Here is a 22624-nt window from a genome sequence, read left to right as displayed (position 1 = left end):
TCAGTAAAAAGACACTGGACACGTCACCTAAATGAATAGAAAAAACAGACATGAGCTGTTAGTGAACACCATTTAAAACCCACAGCATCCACTGGGAAGAAGTCAGAGATCAGACAGCATCCAACTACACAGGACCATAGGTTTCACCCCATAGTTTTGGTCATTGTAAAATAGAACATATTCATTTTTCATATTTCCAGTGGTGTCAGAAGTATTCAGATCCCTTACTTGAGTAAAAGTACTAATGCCACACTGTGAATTTACTCCACTACAAGTAAAAGTCCTGCATTCTAAACTTACTTAAGTAAAAGTACATAAGTATTAAAAGTAAAAGTACTCGTTATGCAGAATGAACCCACTCAGATTGTTTTATATCTTCTAAATATATTATTAGATTATTTGTATTGATGCATTTATGTAAGCAGCTTTTTACTGTTGTCCTGTTAGGGCTAATTTAACTATTTAACATATTTTTATGTGGATTTATTTATAAAACGTGCATATTCACTTTAAATTGATCATGTTTTTTTATGTTAAATCTCGACCTGAAAAGTAACTAAAGCTGGCAGCTAAATGTACACTGTAAAAAAAAATCTGTTTAATTAACGGTAAAATTCCGGCAGCTGTGGTTGCCAGAACATCACCGTAAAAAATAAATTGAGCGTATGTAAATGTAAATATCAGCAAAAACTGTAATTTATACAGAATAATCCCATTATTTTTAGGATAATTGTTTCATTATGGTATTTCTCCATTAACCTTACATGAAAATTTTATATTTTTATAGCAAAACTGTGTGTTTTCTACAGTTTATGGCGGTAGAATTTAAAGTTTTATACTATTCTTTGATTGACAGTAATTAAAAGTATCTACTACGGTGATGTACAATGTTTAATTTTACGACCTATTTCTGATGCAATTTGACTGTGTTTTACTGTAATTTCTACAAACATTTTTTACAGTGTAGTGGAGTAAAAAGTACAATATTTGCCTCTAAAATGTAGTGAAGTAGAAGTATAAAGTTAGAAATATGGAAATACTCAAGGAAAGTACAGGTACCACAAAATTGTACTTAAGTACAGTACTTGAGTAAATGTACTTAGTTACATTCCACCACTGCATATTTCCTTGTGAACACTGGTTGGCTGCTCTGGCGGAGCTGCAGAGAACACAGTCAGGAAGCAGGGAGAGTCTCCAGATGCAGATTAAGCTTGTGCTCCCCTTCTCAAATGTACATTACACATGAAATGTATCACACACACACCACTATTTTAAGGCTCGTTCTACCAGTTAGCGAGAGAACAGATCACGACAGATGGCTTGGTGGTTATTAACGGTGATTAAGATGCTCTCTGACAGGTGACCTGGCATGACTAAGGTGTAGGTGACCTATATTCCATCCACACACACAAACACTGTAACCTCTGAGAACATGTCGGGGTGACTGCTGTCACCTGAAACATTTCCGTACATATGGCGCTCAGCTCACGCAGAAGCTGCAGGAACGCTCCCTTCACACGGGCTGCTTTCCCTTTAACCCTCCTGTTAGGTTTGTTTCCCAGCAATATTGTTCAATGGTCAATTTGACAAGGGGCATGTTTAATTATCCAAAAGTGTCAGAAACTGAAAAATTCCAGTAAACATTGTTTATATTTCATTAATAACTCCATTACCATTTCAATCAATTTTTGCAATGGTGTTCATTACCTCTCACAGATCAGTATTCAGATCAGATCAATACATGTTAAAACTTTAAAACTTTATATATATATATATATATATATATATATATACAGTACAGGCCAAAAGTTTGGACACACACCTTCTCATTCAATGCGTTTTCTTTATTTTCACGACTATTTACATTGTAGATTCTCACTGAAGGCATCAAAACTATGAATGAACACATATGGAATTATGTACTTAACAAAAAAGTGTGAAATAACTGAAAACATGTCTTGTATTTTAGATTCCTCAAAGTAACCACCCTTTGCTTACTAGAATATAAGACATGTTTTCAGTTATTTCACACTTTTTTGTTAAGTACATAATTCCACATGTGTTCATTCATAGTTTTGATGAATTTACAATGTCAATAGTCATGAAAATAAAGGAAACGCATTGAATGAGAAGGCGTATCCAAACTTTTGGCCTGTACTGTATATTGGAAAGACCTACATATAAAATACAGTAGTTTTACATGACATTGAGTTTTTGATAATGTTATTTTACATTTTTCTTTTTTTTCTTTTTATGGAATAGAATACATTTAACTATTTTTTGGGAGGGATTTTAAAACTTTGAAAAAGGTCGATTTGATCGCAACATAACAGGAGGGTTAAATACATTTGTATACATGCACACCCTTATGTACTATATAAACTCATATAAGCCGCATGTACACATATGGAAAGTATTTGCATATATTTACTAATGACTTCATCAGATAATTGCTGTGTGCTGATGAACAGCAGCTGCCATCAGCTGATGATACAGATTCTTCACTTGTCATCTCGTCTGTCTCCGTCCAAACAATAGAAAACATACATTTGAAAAGTCAACCTTTAATTTCCACCTTCTACGTTCGTCAGATATTTGAGCGTGAAACTAAATGCCACAGTTAACAAGACTTGGGGGGTGGTGCTCTGTTTTGTGTGAGAAGTCTGACTTCTTAAACAGTCTGTAATTCAGCCTCTTATAGACAACAGAGAGACCAAACTAATGGCGAAGCAGTCGGTAGGGTTCGCCCTCAGGGAGTCCATTTGGGAAATGTCACAGACATGGAGGCTTTTTACTGAGCCCTGGATTGCATATTCACCTGTGTAAAGACCCAATCACAGGTAGCGCCACGGCTGCTGTCGACTCACCCAAAGTCATTAAATGCCTCAGAGAGGTGGCATTGAGGAACGCTGAAAAAGCTGAAGAGGAGGCGAAACTGCTTCGGGAGTGATGGTGAAGGGGAAAAAAAACTCTAAAAAGTATAAAAGAACAGCAAATTACAGTTGCACTATATTTAGTCTTCAATTCAATTCAAGTTCAATTGTTTTTAATGGAAGTAATGAAAGTAAATACGTAATTACTTTCTGTGTGGCTGCACAGTGGTACTTAAAGCTAAATGCTGATGTTTAGCATGTATAATGTTGATCATTGTTACTATCTCTAGATAAGTTCAGACAGATAGTGAAGCAAATTCACCTCTCATCATTTGTGTGTTTTCAACAGCCTATGTGCAAACTGTACACACAGTAGCCAGTTACACAGTAACACTAGAAAGTGTTTGAGAGTTTGTCTGTCTGTGTTTAGGAACTCCAGTTCTTTGTGTCATTTCACTCGAGACTCTCGTCTGTCTCCTCTCTTCCATGTAACAATACATTTATGAAACCTCTCGAAAAGTGCAAATATTACAATCATGTTGAAACATTTTCAAATTGGACACATCTTTGCCTCAGTTTGCATTGCCCTGTGCACTGTCATATGTAATCAAACTGCCTCTAAAACTTTTTTGGGCCTGTGTACACAAATCCTTTCGGGTGAAAACAACAAAATATTCTATCAGATGTGCCGTCCGTTTAGGTGGCGACAGCATTTTTGGGGCTTAAAAACGCATAAAATGAAACCATCCTCCTGAGTGGAAATCTTAAAAACGCTCCACCATTGTGTCTCTGTCTAAAGGGTTAAGAACGCAAAAGTGCCTCTGATCAGCTCACGCTGGCTCTCGTTGCTTTATGTAACATCCATGTTCAGTCCAGGCAAACAACAACAAACATGTCGGACTATTTCTATCAGTCAGACATTCAAGTTGCCCTAGCAGCTCTGATAACTATTCAGCAGTTAAGCAGAATTATCACAGATAATATAACAGAACAGAGAAGGCATTAATTACCTAGGGCAATTTTTTCTATTTCTATATCGCACTACTCGGAGAAGTAGGAGAGAAGAGAAGTGTCTATGCATGCGTGAGCTCTTGGTGGTGTCGTGTGGCAGTGCTTCACAGTGCCACCTGGCGTGCATACCAAGGTTATTATAGTTAACGAAAACTAACAAAATAACGAAAACTAAAATTGAAAAAACATTTTCATTAACTGAAATAAAAATAAAAACAAGAGTTTTTTCAAAAACGATAACTAACTGAAACTGTATTGTATGGTTACAAAACTAACTAAAATGATCATGAAAATGTCCTTAGTTTTCGTCTTTGTCAACTTTTTTCATACATAATTCAGTGTTTCTATTTCAACATGCAGGAACACATGGTAAATATGTTTACTGAGACTGGGATGTCTACACTCCAACCAAAATAGAAAACACCCCGAACTGTTAAGTTAATAACTTTATTGGGGCTAAGATGGATAAACCAAAGGAAATTAAGGCACATACCCATTACAAAAAAACTAAAACTAACACTAAAACTAATAAAAACTAAACTAAAACTAAGCATTTCCAAAAAATAAAAACTAAACTAAAACTAGAAAACTCACTCTAAAAACTAACTAAAACTAACTGAATTTGAAAACAAAAATTCACAACGAAATGAAAAATCCAAAACTATTATAACCTTGGTGCATACTACATTGAATTTCAGACTTTTGCGTCACCATATGTACGCAGATTTCCCCTAACCACGCTCATCTAAACGTGGAATAAAAAGTTAGAAAACAACGCCACTTCATCGTTTTCTGTCCACATCGTCTCCATCTAAACGGCCTTTGACTGGATCACCACATCAGTCGGCTTCATCATCAGGGGACTATGAATATATGGACATTACCCTGGCAAATATATTCAACAATTTCTTTAAATATTACAGACTGGATTAAAGTTGATGCACCACTCGCACTCGCATGAGAAAAAAATCTAAATGATGTGTGGTTATTATAATAATTTGGTATTTGTCAACATCAGGATGAAGTGTAATCTCCTGCAGCCACAACAATGCAACAGACTTCTACCTGTGTTGATTTAGGGAGGAAAAGTTATTAAAGTGTGAAGATCAATTAGGTAGAATTAGAGTGGAGCTGGCTTGGGAGAGCATGGCCGGGGGTCTCTGCGGTGGTCTCTCCAGATAACCAGCAGCCCAGGGCCCTCCATAATCACACGGAGGAGTGTTAGCTTTCACACACCGCTGCTAAAGAGAGGGATTAGAAAGTCACACAGCCTGATAAATACAGGGTAGGATGGAGAGAGGAGTGAGAGAAAGAGAGAGCTGGTAGGTGGGGCAGTTTAAGGTCAGGAAGTGATGGAGCACTTGTCTGTTGTTGCAAAGAAACTCAACTATGCAAGTTAAAAAATAAGACATTTGAAAGGTAATAGTTATAGCAGATATACATTCCCATGTAGCGCTAAACAATGACAATGGAGGAGATGCATGATTGTGAAATCCACATTGAAACAGAATCACTAAGTCATTGAGTTTAGCTTTTATCCACCTATTAGGCCAAATTACAACCACAGGACCAAGGCTGGATTACCACCCGAGAAAAGTCAGCTACTGCCTCCAACTGTTCATGTCTCCATTTGATTTCTGAGAACCAGACCTGTGTCCAAACTCACACATCGAAATAAAACTGAATCAGGATGGGAATGGTCCAAGTCAGTGGTGGAAGAAGTATTCACATCCCTTACTTAAGTAAAAGTACTAGTACCACACTGTGAAATAACTCCACTACAAGTAAATGTCCTGCATTCAAAACTTACTTTAGTAAAAGTACAAAAGTACCAGCAGCAAAATGGAATAAAAGTATCAAAAGTAAAAGTACTTGTTATGCAACATGGCCCCTCTCACATTGATATATATATACTAAATATATTATGAGATTATTTCTATTGATGCATTTATGTAAGCAGCATCTTATGGCTCATTTGAACTAAAATAAAAATAAAAAAAATGTATAATCCCTTTAAATGTATCATATTTTTTCTCTTAAATCTCAACCTGAAAAGTCACTAAAGCTAAATATAGTGGAGTAAAAAGTACGATATTTGCCTCAAAAATGTAGTGGAGTAGAAGTATAAAGTTACATAAAATGGAAATAAAAAAGTGAACAAAAAGTACTTGAGTAAATGTAATTAGTTACATTCCACCACTGTTCCCAGTGTAGTGCTGCAGGTCTTGGACTTGTCCTTTAATATGTCTAACACCTGAGTGCAGCAGAGCACACTGACTCACTGCTGTAGGTGCTTTTTTTTTGTTTTTGTTTTTTTTATCTAGATAGGGTGTGTGTGCGGGGAAAATAACAGGTATGGCTCCTCTTTTTTTTTACTTTGCTTGTTGTTGTTGTTTCTGTGTGGGTCTGACTGTGCTGATATAGTTATGTGTGTTAGGTTTCGAAAAAGTTTTCCACCGGTTCTTTTGCATTCTTAAAGGCATTTAAAGGCAGATCCTAAGAAGGCCCAAAAGCTTCAGGATCACTGTGTGTATGGCTTGTATTTAGATTTAATATGATTTTGACATCTTAATTACAATATAAACTGAGATCAAAGAAGCATATTTAGCATGATTTCTCCATAATGTAGAAGGGACATGTGTCAAGGATTAGTTTTGATATTATCCTCTCATGCACTATATTCATATGGAAACACAACAATTTATTTAAAAGGATAAGACTGTTGTTGTTGTTTTTAAATTTCTGATATTGTCAGCAAATCTCTCTTCTGACATCCTGTCTGTGGCTCTCGGCTCCAACCCACTGCTTGCCACTGGAGACGTACATCTTAAAAAAGAAACAGCTCACAAATATGTAGTTTCATTTTTGATCAACACTAACACTTTAATTTCCTAAAACAGCTGGTCAGTGTGGCTTTTTATCAAACCAACAGGAGAATAAAGTGCACTAGTGGGAAAAATATTTTCCCCAGCAGCCAAATCAAAGCATTTTAAATGGATTTCAATTCACTGCCCAGAGCGGTTTATTCTCTGGTTCATTGATGAAAATAATAACTCGGTATTTTGTGTCATATGACATGAAAACAATTATAGTCACTCTGTGATTTAAACATTAATATCATTTTTTCAATTCTGCACACTGGTCAGTGGCGAGCTTGTGTCACCGAGGAACACTTCTCTGTTAAATTAATACAATGATTTTCATTTAAAAATAATAGTTATCAATAATATTGTCCTGGTTTCTCAATTTCTCAATATTCCCTTTGCAAAAGCTCGACATCAACATTCCAGCTACCAGCCAAGTTGCTGTGGCTAAATTTAAATGCTGGACTGGTTTAACCTATTTTCTGAACATCCACAGATAAAGTCAAGTTTATGTAGAAAGCCATCAAGCAAACTGCATGAAAACAGAACAATTTAACCAAAGACAAAGCACAAAATCTGTCTCTCGTGCTCATAAAAAGCCTGTTGAATCTGCTACCTCACAAAACATATAAAATCTACAAAAAATGCACTGACAAGACTAAAAGTAATTTACTGTGTGTGTGTGTGTGTGTGTGTGTGTGTGTGTGTGTGTTTATGCATACAGAGTCATAGGTTTTATTCACGCATCAATTTTGGTGTTTGTTTTTTTTGTGCAGCCTCTTGATTTCATTCCTGTGACTTTTATTTTACATTTTCTTTGAATCATCACAATATAATTATCTAATCGTAACTCCCCAAATAAGTCGATGATGTAATTACCATAAAACACCCCGACATGTATAGTAGAAGAATGTAGTAAAGCCGGATAACAAAGCGTGTGTATGTTGAAACAGAACGTGGCACCACCTCCCACTCTTAAACACCAGGAGTCATTTTCATGATTGTTGTAATGAATACTTCAGCACTGGAATAATACTACAATAATTATTTTTGCATTTTCATAGGCCATGTTAAATGTGTGTGTACTGCACTTGCGAAATAAAAGTCCTTTTTTTGGGGATTTTCAGGCTAAACAAGGTGCAAAAATAACAAGGAAATAACAAGAGAAGTGACAGTTTTCATTAGTCAAAATTGCACTTTTAACCCAATTTATTTTTATTTGCTCAACAATCAAATCCAGATATGTAATTTAGTTCTATCGAGTTTACATTCATGTGTTTATCTCTTATTTAAAGATTACCCAGCTGGATTCATTCTAATAGATTTCCTTCTTTGTCTGTTGTACCCCCTGCATTGTCAAAACTTCACAGTCAAATGCCTTAAATACAACATAGCTTTGTTTCTTACTGATGAACATGAAAACGCATTCTCTCATCTGACACACACACACACACACACACACACAGAAACAACTTCAGGAGCAGATATTTGGTATACAACAGTGACATCTTCAGTTGGAGTGATGGAAGGCTTTAAAGACAGAGAGTCAGCGAACAGAGACGTGGAAGAGCAGGAACAATAGAAAAGCATCTTAAAGCGGCTCTGTGTGTCTGTCGATGGAGGAAATTGGTAATTACCGCCACCTATAGAAAGAGAAAAGGGCTCTGAATATGTTCAAAGTGCATTCATTAACACTTACTCAGCGTTATTCCACTTGCACTGAATAATGGGTAATAAAGCAATAAAGTGAATCCTCAGTTTGTTGAACTTTGCAGAGCTGCTCGTGTTTCCTGATGTAGAAACGAAGCTGATTGACTTACTGCTGTTATGTACAGGGAGGAGGCCATAACTGAAAGCATTTAACAACATCACACAGGGAGCTGAACACCTAACCCCTGGGTCTAATTGAGATTTGTTGGGGGGGAAATATATTTCAGCTTAATACTTTTTGATACTGGCTGAAATCTGTCTGTCATGTCACCAGACATCAGACGCCTGTTACCTGGCTTTTAAACCTTTAGTTTTTAAATGTGTGAATCATTAAGATATTTTTATTTAATATATTTAGACATTAGACATACGACTTGTTAATAATGTATTGTTTTCTTTCTTGGTTTTCAGTAGGAAAACAAATATATTTACTGTAAATTCAAATAATTTCTCTTACCACCCAAACCTCCACCCAATGTATGATTTCTGTGTTTATTTTTAACTGAAATGTGATTTAAATAAGTGGTATGCAAATTGTATCACAGTGGTGATGAAAAGAAGAAGCACAAAAATCTTATTCTGTTCTTATCTGTTCAGAAAATGTATTATTTTCATATCCTAATAACAGACTTCCACTGAAAGATCAAAGGTAACAGACAAACTTAAGCATTAAGGAATCCTGCAGCCCAAACATATAAATAAATATTTTGTTTAATTTAATCAAATAGGATTTTGCGTCTGTATGTTGCACTGTTAGGCAAATAAACCCTCACTTTATTTTAACCTCCCCTATTTAGCATTAATATGCAGTATGTAAACTCTCTAAATGCTTTATTACACGTCGCTGTTTATGACTATTAATGTATTTGGCAGAACTTCCATTTCCCTATGAAGCATATTTATCTACTGCATAAACAAAATGCTGCAGAACATAATATAGTCTAGTATGAATAATTAGTAATTATGATCATATACAAATGTCTTCGTATACTGAACACGCTTATAAAGTTTGAAACTTTGCTGTGAATAATTTGAATGTTGAATAAATGCTTTATAGCACATGGTTCAGGTAGTGATACCAAGCTCTATTATGTTATAATCATTAACAATCATGAATAAAAAGAAATATATTGTGGTAAAACGTGTTGCATGCTTGCATACTGCTTTTAAATGATAAATATGGGGGTTAAAATAGGACCATCAAGCAGTGTGATCTCAAAGGTAAATAAATTAATGATTATATTATTCTTTAATACAAATAAATCCTTGGTTGCTCAGACTAACCCAAGTTGTTCTCTTCTTATTAAAGTAAGTGACCAGATCTCAACCTAAACAAAATCAGAGTGTTTTTTTTCAATATTTCACAAGAACAAAAAAAAAAGTAAAATCACCTTTTTGTCTAGAATAAGATTTAAAAACGATGAGTTTCTCAGACCATGCAGACATAAAACCTGACCAAACAAAGTTCTTTTATTTAATACGTACAAGCTTTGCAATTATCTTTTGTGTAAATTAATATTTTATTTAAAGACTTTTCCTCCCTGACAAATTCAGGGGAAAATCCATTGAAAATGTATCATATGTGAGTCAGTAAATGTGTTGCTTGCAATGTTTATGAGGAAACACTGAGCTAGGGAGGAAAATCAATAACTTACACACCTCCAAATTTAAAGCACTCGCATTGTTGATCAGCCTCAACAATATGACTTTAAAAAAAGACACAATACGCCACTCGCATAACACTTGAAACTGGCATCTGAGATGTCATTTACATATATTAGCATATAAAGTAATTGGCACAGATGCCAAGGAAGCAGCCGCAAACAGATTAATTGTCATCGAGCAGTCGTGGTGACATAGTTAAAAATGAGCTCCTTTTAAGGCACCAATTATCAGAGAATTTCCAAAGTAACCTTTTTTCATCAGCCGTTCCCTTCCCCACTGTTGTTTTCTCACACACACATACACACACGCATGCACACACACATACATAGCGGAAGACAGACATGTAATATGCATAGTATCAGCATCCTAAATGTATAAATATTGTAAATAGCTGTCTGTCGTCTTTCAACTTGTGCCTTTGAAATCAGGCCGCGGCGCATCCCGCTCTGAAAATGAGCACATGTGCCTTTGTTTAGCCCGAGACAAGAACAAACGGTGAATTCTCACACACACTCATTGTGAGAATCCGTAATGAATTTTCACAGATAGAAATAAGAATGCCTCGGCTGGGGCTTCCATATGCTGTTTTCTTCTCCTTTTTTTTATTTTTTATGAACACATTTTAATGCTCGGTGAGCTCTGGTTTAGGCACAGGTATTGTTAAGCTTACCCGCGTGTGTGTAGATGTGTGTTTGTGTATGTGTGTGTGTGTATAAATGTTAAAATGCTCCGCCTCTGAGCCTGAACATGTTCACATTTGACAAAGACTCATCTATTTCCCTCTCTACCGCTTTATCTCTACGCTGATTTTCGAAGACTCCATTCAACATTTAGCCTATTGAAAACACATTCACTCCTCATGTAGGAGCTTTGGTCTGACCCCCGTTGACCCCTCAGAGTGTCCCGGTCAGTCCTGAGTCAGGTTAAAAAACTGGAGGCATTGTTTCTTTTCCTCCCTGCTAATAATAATAATAATTGGTGAGTGGCTCTGTTTGTGGAGTTGTCTTTGGGAATGCAGAGGTAACAAATGAGCTAGAATAAGCTGCCTGCACCTCGGAGAGCTTTAAATGCTCGTTCCTGGCAGCCACTGTGCAGCCATCTTAACTAATGTCGAGAGAGAGAGAGAGAGAGAGAGAGAGAGAGAGAGAGAGAGAGAGAGAGAGAGGGAGGAAACGGCTGATCTCACGTTGGAACATCAGTCGAGGTGGAAAGGGGCAGAATTTTCCAAATCAGAACGTCCCAGATGTGTTGTTGTTGTAATTAGAGTTCAATATTGACCACAGCTGCAGAAAACAAGGCCTGGCATTCCTGACATGCACTAGCTTATTATTAATATTCATACACGTGAACATTAGGATTTTAGTTGTCTTCTGCTGCCATCTTGTTGTCTGTCTTGATCAGTCCTCACTGTTCTTTTCCTTGAATTGTCTTTTCTCTTTTACTTTTCTTTTCTTATTCTTATTTCATAGTGAACAAGTCCTTGTTCACTATGAATTGTGGCTGAATATCATATAATATAATAAAAAAATATCTGTGGAATGATTTTACATTTATTCAAGTATTGTGCTTCAACACAGTTTTCATGTACTTGTACTTTACACTTTCCAGTTTGTGCTGCTTTTATGTTTCCCTTCATTTCAGAGAAAAATATTGCACTTTGTACTTCACTAGATTTCTTTGTCAGTTTTAGTTACTTTGCACATTTAAAATGTACATGCATTGTGAGACATAAAAAAAACCTCCTAAAATATGACATCAGTAATGATACTCCAGTGATAATATTAATAATTATAATTATAATAATATTCACTACCATTAAAAAGTCCTCCAAAAACCAAACAGAAAAATAATAATTATTATTCTTGATGAAAGGCTGCTTAAAAACCTTTAGGGCATTGCTCCCAGTAGACCACACAAACCAGACACTGCACACTGAACAATATTTCTATAATTTAATGTATATGAGCAATATTCCATATGCATGGTCCATATCCAACTGCTACTCTATCTACATTGTATATAATGTTCCTGAAGTTTTTATTTTTGTTTTAATTGTTAAAACTTTATATATTTCTACTTGTTTATATTGTAAATTGTTTATACTTTATTATATTTTTAACTTGTGTATTTGCTAATACCTCTCTTATATTTCTACTTTATACTACTGTTTACTATTTATTAGTTATTTTGCTATCCACTTTGTTGCTGTGACTCTTGAAATTTCCCCGTTGTCAGACTAATAAAGGAAATCTTAATCTTAATCTTAAAGAAACTATTTATTTATGACCTACAATTCTACAATTCTATAATATAATTTAGCAGACACTTTTATCCAAAGCGACGTTCATTCGAGAGTTAATGCAACACAAGCAAAGATGAAGTCAAAAGCCAACACACGAGTAAGTGCCATGGGCTAAGTCTGAGTCCACTGGGACACAAGTGTATACGGACAGTGCAAATAGTGCTTTTTTTTGTTTGTATTTGTGTAGATTACACTCAAAAAAATAACTCATTGGATTAACTCAATTAAATTGTGGGCAGAATTTCCATCCAACAAATATATGTAGCCCAAACTCAAAACAAGTGCATCGATGCAATATAATGTATTTGAGTTAATGTAGCTCACTTTTTTACATTTGGTCGAACTCAAATTAAAAACATGTATGTATTGTTACCTCAACTCATTTATGTCGAGGAGAGCTAAAATAAAGAAATTGTGTTCGTTCAACCTAAAAACATAGAATTGGAAAACTGAAACTCATTCTTTTTGGGTTGAAGGGAAGGACAGGGGAGTCAATTAATACATTTTAGGTTACACTTCTTAAACTACTTTTGATTTGATTTTAATTGATATATTTTCATTAGACAAACAATACATTAATGTGTCACATCTAAGAAGGGCTTGAATCATTTTTTTGAGTGTATGTTTGAAGGTGTCAATAAAGTGCTGGGTCTTTAGTCTTTTCTTAAAGATTGAGAGGGACTCAGCAGACCTCTTTTACAGCTGTATGGCTGCAGTAGAAACCATTGGGCCTGGAAAGTGTTTCCAGATTTATCCTTTAAAACACAGATTTTACTGGTGACCTCTAAACTAGAAGCAGCAGATCCTTGGAGTCTCTCAGTGCTGCTTTAAATCAGTGACAAACAGCCATTTATTTATTGTTTGTGATGTTACATATTTTTTTTAAAGAATTATTCTATATATATTCTATCTATCTCTATGTTTTTATAACAAACACGGCCGCCCATAAAGTTGGAATAATTTTATTTTCATGACACGATCCTCTGTTAATTCATTTTCATTGTGATATGTTCGGAAGTGATTGATTAGTAATGTTTAGAGAAGATATACACTATCACATTGTGACAATCATTTCATGGAAAGAGGTAAAAAAATATTTTATTCCAACTTTATGGGCGACCATGTAAATATAAGTGAATATACCTCAAATTGATATTTGTAGAAAATCATAGATAAGAGCTTTAATGCCAGTTTCGGAAACAATAAATCTCATCTTTTTAACCCTAACCTTAAGTGTACCTCATTGTACCATAATAATGGAAAACACACACACACACACACACACACACACCAATGAGTCAAAAGGAGCCCACGACACACACAGTATAATTTTGACATGGCAAAAAAAGGACAATGTGAAGAAAGAAGTAATTGTGTGGGTTCAACCTGACACGGGAAACAAGTTGGGTGGTGGAAGTTGTGTGTGTGTGTGTGTGTGTGTGTGTGTGTGTGTGTGTGTGTGTGTGTGTGTGTGTGAGAGAGAGAGAGAGAGAGAGAGAGAGGGGTTGTATTCTGTACTGATATTGCAGAAGCAGCAATTGAAATATTTACATGTGTGCATGTAAATGTGGAAAAGTCTGTGTGTGTGTGTGTATGTGTGTGTGTGTGTGTGTGTGTGTGTGCACGCTCTCCCATGTGTGTTTATATTCCTTAATGATTTTCTAATTCAGGGCCAGCAGGAACCTGCCTTTATCTCTATTAGTTTAGTAGCCGGGCAAACAAAGAGAGTCTGTGGCCGTGGCACCGAGCCAGAGGAAGACTCAGCCGTAAAAGCACTTGTCCATCTGCGTCTCCTCCTCCTTCCCTCCTCCTCCTCCCCCACTCTTATTCCTTCTCTCTGGGTGTGAAAGATGGGGAGGGGGGCATCTTGATACAAGGCTCAGCAGTCCACTTACTCAGTCTAGAGGTATTGATTGTTCCACTTGCTGATCAAGTGCAAAAAAATGTAGTGTGGATTAGGGGACGGAGTGTGTGTGTTTGTGAAATCAGTAAATTAGTTTTGCTTTGCAGAAAGTCTGGCACCTCTATCCTTTGCAGTAACATATTACAGCATGACATTCCCGTGAGATGTACAGCGATTTTACACATCAGAATGTACGAGAAGGAATCAGACGCTGAAGTATTATTGATAGCAAGTCAAATATTTAAGAAAATGGGAAAGTGGAACGTTCTGCACATACACAATGACTAGAAAGTGTCAAAGATGCTGCTTCATGCAAAAACTGATGGGGTTTTTTATGGCATGAAGCACAGCTGGGGACAAGGGGGGAAATGCATCAAAAAGGCAGTGACACTGAAAGAGCAAGCAAGTCAATATTAAGAACATTTAAAAAAAATGTATAACAAGAGATACTAGACAGAATAAACACATATACAGTATGTTCTGTTTAATTCTGGTCCCACTGACCAGATATGTCCACACTTTTTTACTTCAATGAATATTTATTACATCAGTCGTTCCTTTGGGAAAAGTAGTAGAAAAAGAGAATCTTAGCTCTCTACTTACTCGCTTCCCTTGATTATTTTGTCAGTGATCACATGCTGAGGCTCAAAGTTTATTGACCTTAGAAACAGCAGCTGAAAGCGTCTCACTCCGACGTCCACAGCAGCTGTTCCACAGTTTTCAATCATATCTCACGATCTCAGCAGATTCACTTAACCCAGTTCTTAAAATATTGTAGGATTGTTGTTGTTTTTCTCTCTCTTCACAAAAAAACAATTTGCTGATAAGGGAACACTCAAATTGACAAAATGAATATAAGAATAATTAATATTGCCAACAAATCCTGTAGAAAAAAAAAAGTTGTAGTTAACTGTTTCCCAACCAAACTACAGTCAGTAATCTGTGTGAGGGGTCATTATCTTAAAGGGTCACAGACATAAAAGTTTATGAGCCTGCGTTAGTCCGTGTCTCTGTGCTTCAAGCCCATTGCTCTTACACAGGACTAAATCTTTAAGCTCATTAATACAGTATTATATTTGGAATATATATTACAATCTGGGCTACATGGTGGTGTTTAGCACTCTTGCCTCACAGCAAGAGGGTCGCTGGTTCGACTCCGGCCTGTGGCTCTTCTGTGTTGAGTTTGCATGTTCTCCCACAGTTTGATGGACCCAACTGGATCCAACATGGTCTCACAGGAATCCATGAAATAGCCACGGATTTGCTTAATTCAAAATCCATGGAATAGCCACGGAATCACTCAAATTTCCGTGAAACTGACACGGATTTCGCTACAATGCAAGTTAATATTTTTTCCTATTGGTTTGTTCCAAGTCACGTGACTTTTAAGATCCCGGCAGTCAGAACAAAAAACATGGCGGACAGTTCTCTCATTTTTTGTGAAAAAATCAATATTTTATATATATATATATTTTTTTATATATTATATATCCCGTGGCTATTCCGAGATACAAAGTGATTATGTACATTCACTAAGTGAATATTTAGAAAATAAAACATATATTTCTCGCTAGAAATGTGATCAAAATCCATTTTTATGCAGAAACTAAGTCAAAATATTGATTTTTTTCACTAAAAATGAGAGAACTGTCCGCCATGTTTTTTGTTCTGACCGCCGGGATCTTAAAAGTCACGTGACTTGGAACAAACCAATAGGAAAAAATATTAACTTGCATTGTTGCGAAATCCGTGTCAGTTTCACGGAAATTTGAGTTATTCCGTGGCTATTCCACGGATTTTGAGTTAAGCGAATCCGTGGCTATTTCACGGATTCCTGTGAGACCAGGTTCACCGGATGGTACAATACATTGATAATGACTATTGGTGCTCCCCCATATACAGTGTAATAGGATTTACTGGGGTTTCATTTGTGGTCCTTGCAGGATTAAATATGTTTTTAAAAACTTAAAAATGATTCAAAAGTAAAATCAGTTTCCAGAAACAGTGTTCCTGTGATTTGGGATAATCCACTGAATTGACTGTGAACAGTTTCCGTCGGGACTACTTTCAGGCCCACAGGCAGGATTTTAGAAGTACTGAGGCCATGAGTCCAAGGCCCAGCTCCCTCTTAAAGAAGATACCAAACGAAGAGTAAAAAGGTATTACATTTTATTTAATCATTAACTGTTCATTGTGTACTCCGGCTTCCTCCCACAGTCCAAAAACATGCAGTTAGGTTTAATTGGTGACTCTAAATTGCCCGTAGGTGTGAATGAGAGTGTGACTGTGTCAGCCCTGTGATAGTCTGTAGACCTGTCCAGGGTGGACCCCGCCTCTCGCCCAGTGTCAGCTGGGATCGGCTCCAGACCCCAACAACCCGAGTGCGGATAAGCTATTAAGGATAATGAATAAATATTACAATCTGAGTTGAGTTATTCTGCTTAAAGAGTACTTTTACTTTTGATACTTACATATATTTCTAGCTGATACTTTTCTTCTTTTACTTCAGTAAGTTTTGAGTGCAGGACTTTCAAATGAAATAAAATCAAATAGCCTTTATTGTCATTATATAGGCAACTATACAACAAAATTGAAAGTGCCACTGCATACGGTGCATAGTTAAGACAATGATAACACAAACAACATGAGTAAAACATTTAAAAATACCAAGCTAAACAAGGACAGAAACAAGAACAAGGACATGTGATGTAATAAATAGTATAAAAATAAATAAATGACGACTGAAAATGCTACAAATTTATAGATGAGGTAGATAGTATGTCTTGCACATATCAATTGCATTGCACATGTCCGTTTTATTGCGCATTTTAATTAATTTATCCTGTGTGGGTGTTAAGAGTTCTGACAGCCCAGGGAAAGAAGCTGTTTTTCGTCCTGCTAATTCTGCATTTAAGGCTTCTGTACCTTTTACTTGTAGTGGAGTAATTTCACAGTGTGGTATTAGTACTTTAGTAAGGGATCTGAATACTTCCTCCACCACTGGGTATTAGTGATGCTCCGAAATAAGATCATTTGTTCTACAGACACTTTTTAAAATAATGATTGTGTGAAGGAAAACATCCTTTTGATCCCCAGCAGGTCACATGATCAGCAAATTCAACGTTTGTATTGGTATTTTGTTGTACAGAGACTGAAATCTAACATACATTCCAACAATTTTAATTTGTGTTTTTGAAGTGTTTTGGTCAACCACTGGCATTAAGCAGTGTACGTGTGTATGTGAATATAATATTACATACCCCGTGTGTTATTGTACAGTCAATAACAGATATGCAGCAGCGTGTGTGTGTGTGTGTGTGTGTGTGTGTGTCTCTTTTGACCCCTTTGGCTCCTGTGTATGGCATCATTGGCATCCCTCTTCCTCTCTCTCCAGAAGGTAGTGTCTGTGAACTTTGACCTCCCACCACCAACACACACACACAAACACACACACACACACAGACCAATCTCCCAACTTCCCCAGCAGAAGGTTGCGTTGCTGTTCTCCACATGCTTGCCTCTCACCCATCCAGTCCTCCACATCCTCCTCCTCCACCTCCTCCACCTCCTCCTCCTCCTCCTCCTCCACCACCTCACCTACCCCCGGTGTTGGCAAAGGTATCTGGGTGTGTGAGAGTGTGTGTGTGTGTCAGGCGGGCTGCTGCGTGGTGAGCGTGCCCTCTGTCATTCACGCAGAGCAGCCCTGTCCAACTGTCACTTCCTGACAGGCCGATAATCAATCTCTTTATTAACTGCTCTGCTGCAGACCGCCACCACTGAGGGGAGGAGGGAGGGAGAGAGGGGAGGAGGAGGAGGAGGAGGGGGAGGAGGTGAACAGAAAGAGAGGAGAGAGGAGAAAAGAAAAGAGCACACTGTCGCTTGAAAGTTGAGAGTTTGTTTTTTATGCTAAGGAAAAGGTTCATTTTAAAGGCGGTTGGAGTGGTTTCATGACTGGCAAGAAATTGTAAATTATTATTATTTATTTATAGAATGATAGAAAGGTAGTGTTTTCCAACATGGGGGTCGGGACCCCCAAAGAGGTCGCAGAATAAATTGGAGGGGTCACAGGATGATTTTTTTATAGACATTGTTTTATTTCAGTGTACACAAACCAAAAATGTGTGAGCCACTGAGATCTGGAATCAAAGTTTATTTATTGGGATCATTAGTTGTTTCCTTGATAATCAAATGCAGCTCAGATTAGCTTTTACTTCTGTGTATATGCAGTATTTTAGCTTTTTTTTCTTTTAACTCCATGTCTTTGTTTTGTTATGTAGGGTTTTGTTTTTGTTTTTATCTCTGGTGGATTGATGGCTTGGTTAATTCCCAGCAGGTATTGCAACGATGTCATCCCTTGGCCCCAACGGGCCATCAGTATTTTCGCCGTTTTTGTCTTATTTCCGGAGAACGTAGTGGGCTCACTTTGAAATAAATCGTATCGTGACACAAGTATTGGGATAAAATCATATTGTGGGGCCTCTGCTGATTCACACCTGTAGTTCATACACTGTATATAAAGATGGATGACAGGAATCCACTTCATCCCAATGTACAAAAATGAAGCTTTAATATATTAGATATGGTAGCTGCTATCTTGCACATCTGGAGCCAGGAAGCACCTCCAGTTTTAAATAATAAGTGACATATTTGTCCCACCAACATAATTTCAAGTTGAAATTGAATCTATAGTAGTATTGTTTTCTTCAATATTGAAAGGAATATGCAGTTTGAAGTTTTGAACTTAACAGCTACATTGATTCCATACACAGTTCACACTATTTAGACCAAGGATTTGTATACAAACTAGCTAGTTGCAAAAAAACTCACCACCAATAAGAACACTGTGATTGCGAAGACAACAAACTGACAAAAAAAGACCACTTTCTCACAGGACTTTTTAAAAATTTTACCATTAAAATGCTGTCTCCATATTACAACAATTCATTTCTCAGGGACAGGCCAGTATAAAAAATGTATCTGTACATGTATAAAATAATACTGTAATGTATATATATACAAATGAAGACTTTTATTAGCAGCTTTTTAGTTTTGGCAGCCCAGGGCAGAACACCACATGTTCGAAACAGATTACAACTCTTCCTGTGACAAAAGTTTTCTGTGTATTTAAGGACTTAGTGTTTGACGCTATATGTTCTGATGAGAGGTCTATTGGTTGCCATTTTTCTGGCTCTGGCATAGGATGATGATGTACCAATTCTTAATCCCTTCTAATTGTAGAAAATATGATAATAAATATTATTATATAGAAAATATTTAAAGAGGAATATGTTTCAGGGTGTTTGCTTGATTGACAGGTGTTTCACTGGTGGTGGCACTTGTTTATCACACCTCAGGTCCACTCAGGCTTCTTTCCCTCTGCTACGCCAGCGTTTTTGACTACCATAAATGATTCTTTTCAAAATCGCTGCTCTTGGCGTCATAATCTATTTCCATGTGTATGAAAAGACAAAGCAGAGAGTGATGACAGGAGTAAGAGAGGCTGGCTTGAGCTGCCTTCCAGACCTGCTGCTGCTGCTGTTGGTTTTTTGGGATGCTGGGCTTTCCTGACAGCATCACACCCGTCATCATAGCGATAATTTATGAGGCGGGAAAGTGCATCAGTGATTCTGGCGACCAGCAGCAAGCCAGGAGTCACACTGCCTGTCCTCTGCTCTGTCCTTTTATTCTCCACCCTTTCGGATTTTTCTTTCCGTCACTTCTCCACTTCTTCTTCTTGTCCTCCCAACCACATTTAGTTTGTCAAATTTGTGCAGCGACCTTCTGTTATTTGCAATTTGGAGGTCCTTTATGTCTTGTGAGTGAATAACTGGGAATACACATGTAAGGTGCCATGAGACACATTCTGTCAACCTTTTTCCAAACATAGCAAATCACTAACTGACTATTTTTTTGGTTCAATAATATGTGATGGATGTTGACCGTATTTTATTAAATGAATCATTCTCAAATTATAGGTATGATAACATATGATAATGAATGCATATGACCAGTGGTGGAATGTAACTAACTACATTTAGTCAAGTACTGTACTTAAGTACAACTTTGAGGTATTTGTACTTTACTTGAGTATTTCCATTTTATGTAACTTTATACTTCTACTCCACTACATTTAGAGGTAAATATTGTACTTTTTACTCCACTACACTTAGCTGGCAGCTTTAGCTACTTTTTAAGGCTGAGATTTAACATAAAATTTAAATTTATAGTAATTTGACTTGTTGTTTTTTTTAAATAAAACCTCATAACAGTATAATAAGTAGTTAAATGAGCCCTATGTTGATTAAATTAAATGTTGCTTACATGATTGCATCAATAATAATAATCTAATAATATATTTGACAATCTGAGTAGGTCCATTCTGTGTAACTAGTACTTTTACTTTTGATACTTTAAATATATTTTGATGCTGATACTTTTTACTTTTACTTGAGTAAGTTTTTAATGCAGGACTTTTACTTGTAGTGGAGTAATTTCAGTCGCAAAGGTAGGAGTTAAAGGAGAGCTGCAGATTAATGACGTCTGAGGTCATCAGTCTCTTAAACTCACAGGGGAGAGTTTTTCCCTGTCCGAGGATCTGTCTGACATTCATGCTCCCCAGAGGATGAATTCTAATAATCTTTTAGTGATTCTATGGTCTTTTCTCTCGTGGCACCATCAGATGAAAACTCCACAGTAGCACAAGAAATACACGGTCGCCCATGAAGTTGGAATTATTTCGTTTTTAGACACAATCCTCCAGTATCTTAATTCAGGGTACTGGTATAACACATCATTTTCCAAACAACACAATTCACATCTATACACTACACCACATAGAGCTCGTTGGGATCCTTTTTAAGTCGGTATCCAGGATAATCGGCTACATTGTAGCAATGTAGCTGTGTTCCCAGATCTCTGCAGTTGACGTTTGTGAGTCCAATATTATCATAACTGACAGAAATACAGCTGTAAATATTGTTATGAAAATAAATTGGCAAGAAGTTCCCGATTTTCAAGAATATCATCTGATTCACACATTCACATAAAGAGTCACACTAGGTAAATAACAACAATTCATTTTTAATTCATCCCATTTAGTGAGTCATAGTAGAAGCTACTGCCACATCATCTTGGATGAAGTGGATGAAGTGTTACATACAATTTTTGCTTTCTCACTGAGTGTGACTTCCATGCTGATGTTGTCCTACAGCAGCATAGAGTGCTCACAGAGAGTTCGGAGAATCATTTGTAATAAAAAAACGAACAAAGAAAAGGACATTTGAAATCTGAGGGATACCAAATTAATGGCTAATGTCTCAGTTATCTGGCATGGTTTTGATGGTTTTATTTGTGTTGATGATCAACAGGATGAGTTTCTTGTGGAGACTCAGACGAGGCTTCAGTCAGAGATCACCCAGCGCTGCCTCACCAACGCCAGCCGCTCCCACCTCACCATGGACACCTCTGAGACATTATCCACCGGGGCTGATGGACACGCTGACAGCACGACTTCAGACTGAGCTCACACACACACACACACAGGCACACAGGAGGAAAAATGGCTAACCTTGTACAGATCACCTCAGAAACCACTCATGGATTCAGTCATACAGACGCTGTGTCCCAGTGTCCCAAACCCAAACAGCTGACTAGCAGGTATATGTGAATAATAATTCTATCGCAAATAATGATAACCATAAAACTCCAAATCCGGGTAATAAAGGCGGAGTAGAGCTCCCTAATGAAACGGCGGCCTCCCTGCTGCTTCCCGCCTAATGTTCCCGCCGAGCCGCTCGCCACTTTCCATAAAGCAATTTTGCAAGCCCACTTCAGACGTGAATCACCTAGAAATGAAGAGAACTGCCCTCCCCACCCCCACCCCTCTGAACTCCCCCACCATCACCCCCTCCCTCTCTCCTCCCTACAACACTCACACTGGAGCTCCGTGTGTGTGTGTCTGTGTCACAAATCCCTGTTTGCTTGTGTTCCATCATCACTTAATGTTCACAGTGATGCATTACGGGACACTCCTCAGAGGTGCGTGTGTGTGCGTGTGTGTGTGTGTGTGTGTGCGTGTATGTGTGTCTGGATGTAGTGTCATTACTCTGACAGAGGTAGCAGCCATGAACTCAGCCAAGTTCTATCTGCATTAATCAGCTGCAAAGCACAGGCAGGCAGACGTTCAACAGCAATACAATGTGAAACAATGGAGCTCAGTGCATACAGCTTCAGTAGACAGTAGGTCTGTCAGCAGGTCTGCATAGCTGTACAAACTGCTATAAAGGCTGGGTTGTCT

The 22624-nt window shown here is 37.2% G+C and overlaps 1 protein-coding gene across 1 annotated transcript in view; it reads left to right on the top strand.

Moving 5' to 3' along the window:
* The window catches only part of si:dkey-288a3.2 (protein phosphatase 1 regulatory subunit 37), a 75933-nt gene extending 53756 nt beyond the window's left edge, over nucleotides 1–22177 (top strand). The window contains exon 12 of the mRNA XM_059353928.1: nucleotides 21696–22177. Within this exon, the coding sequence (XP_059209911.1) occupies nucleotides 21696–21848 (153 nt within the window). The 3' untranslated portion in view covers nucleotides 21849–22177. The remainder of the gene's footprint in view (nucleotides 1–21695) is intronic.
* Nucleotides 22178–22624: the final 447 nt, after the last annotated feature.

The sequence above is a fragment of the Centropristis striata genome, chromosome 16, assembly GCF_030273125.1.
Source record: "Centropristis striata isolate RG_2023a ecotype Rhode Island chromosome 16, C.striata_1.0, whole genome shotgun sequence".
Classification (NCBI taxonomy): Eukaryota; Metazoa; Chordata; class Actinopteri; order Perciformes; family Serranidae; genus Centropristis; species Centropristis striata.
The sequence above is the reverse complement of the archived record's forward strand: the minus strand, read 5'-3'. Positions and strand labels throughout refer to the sequence as shown.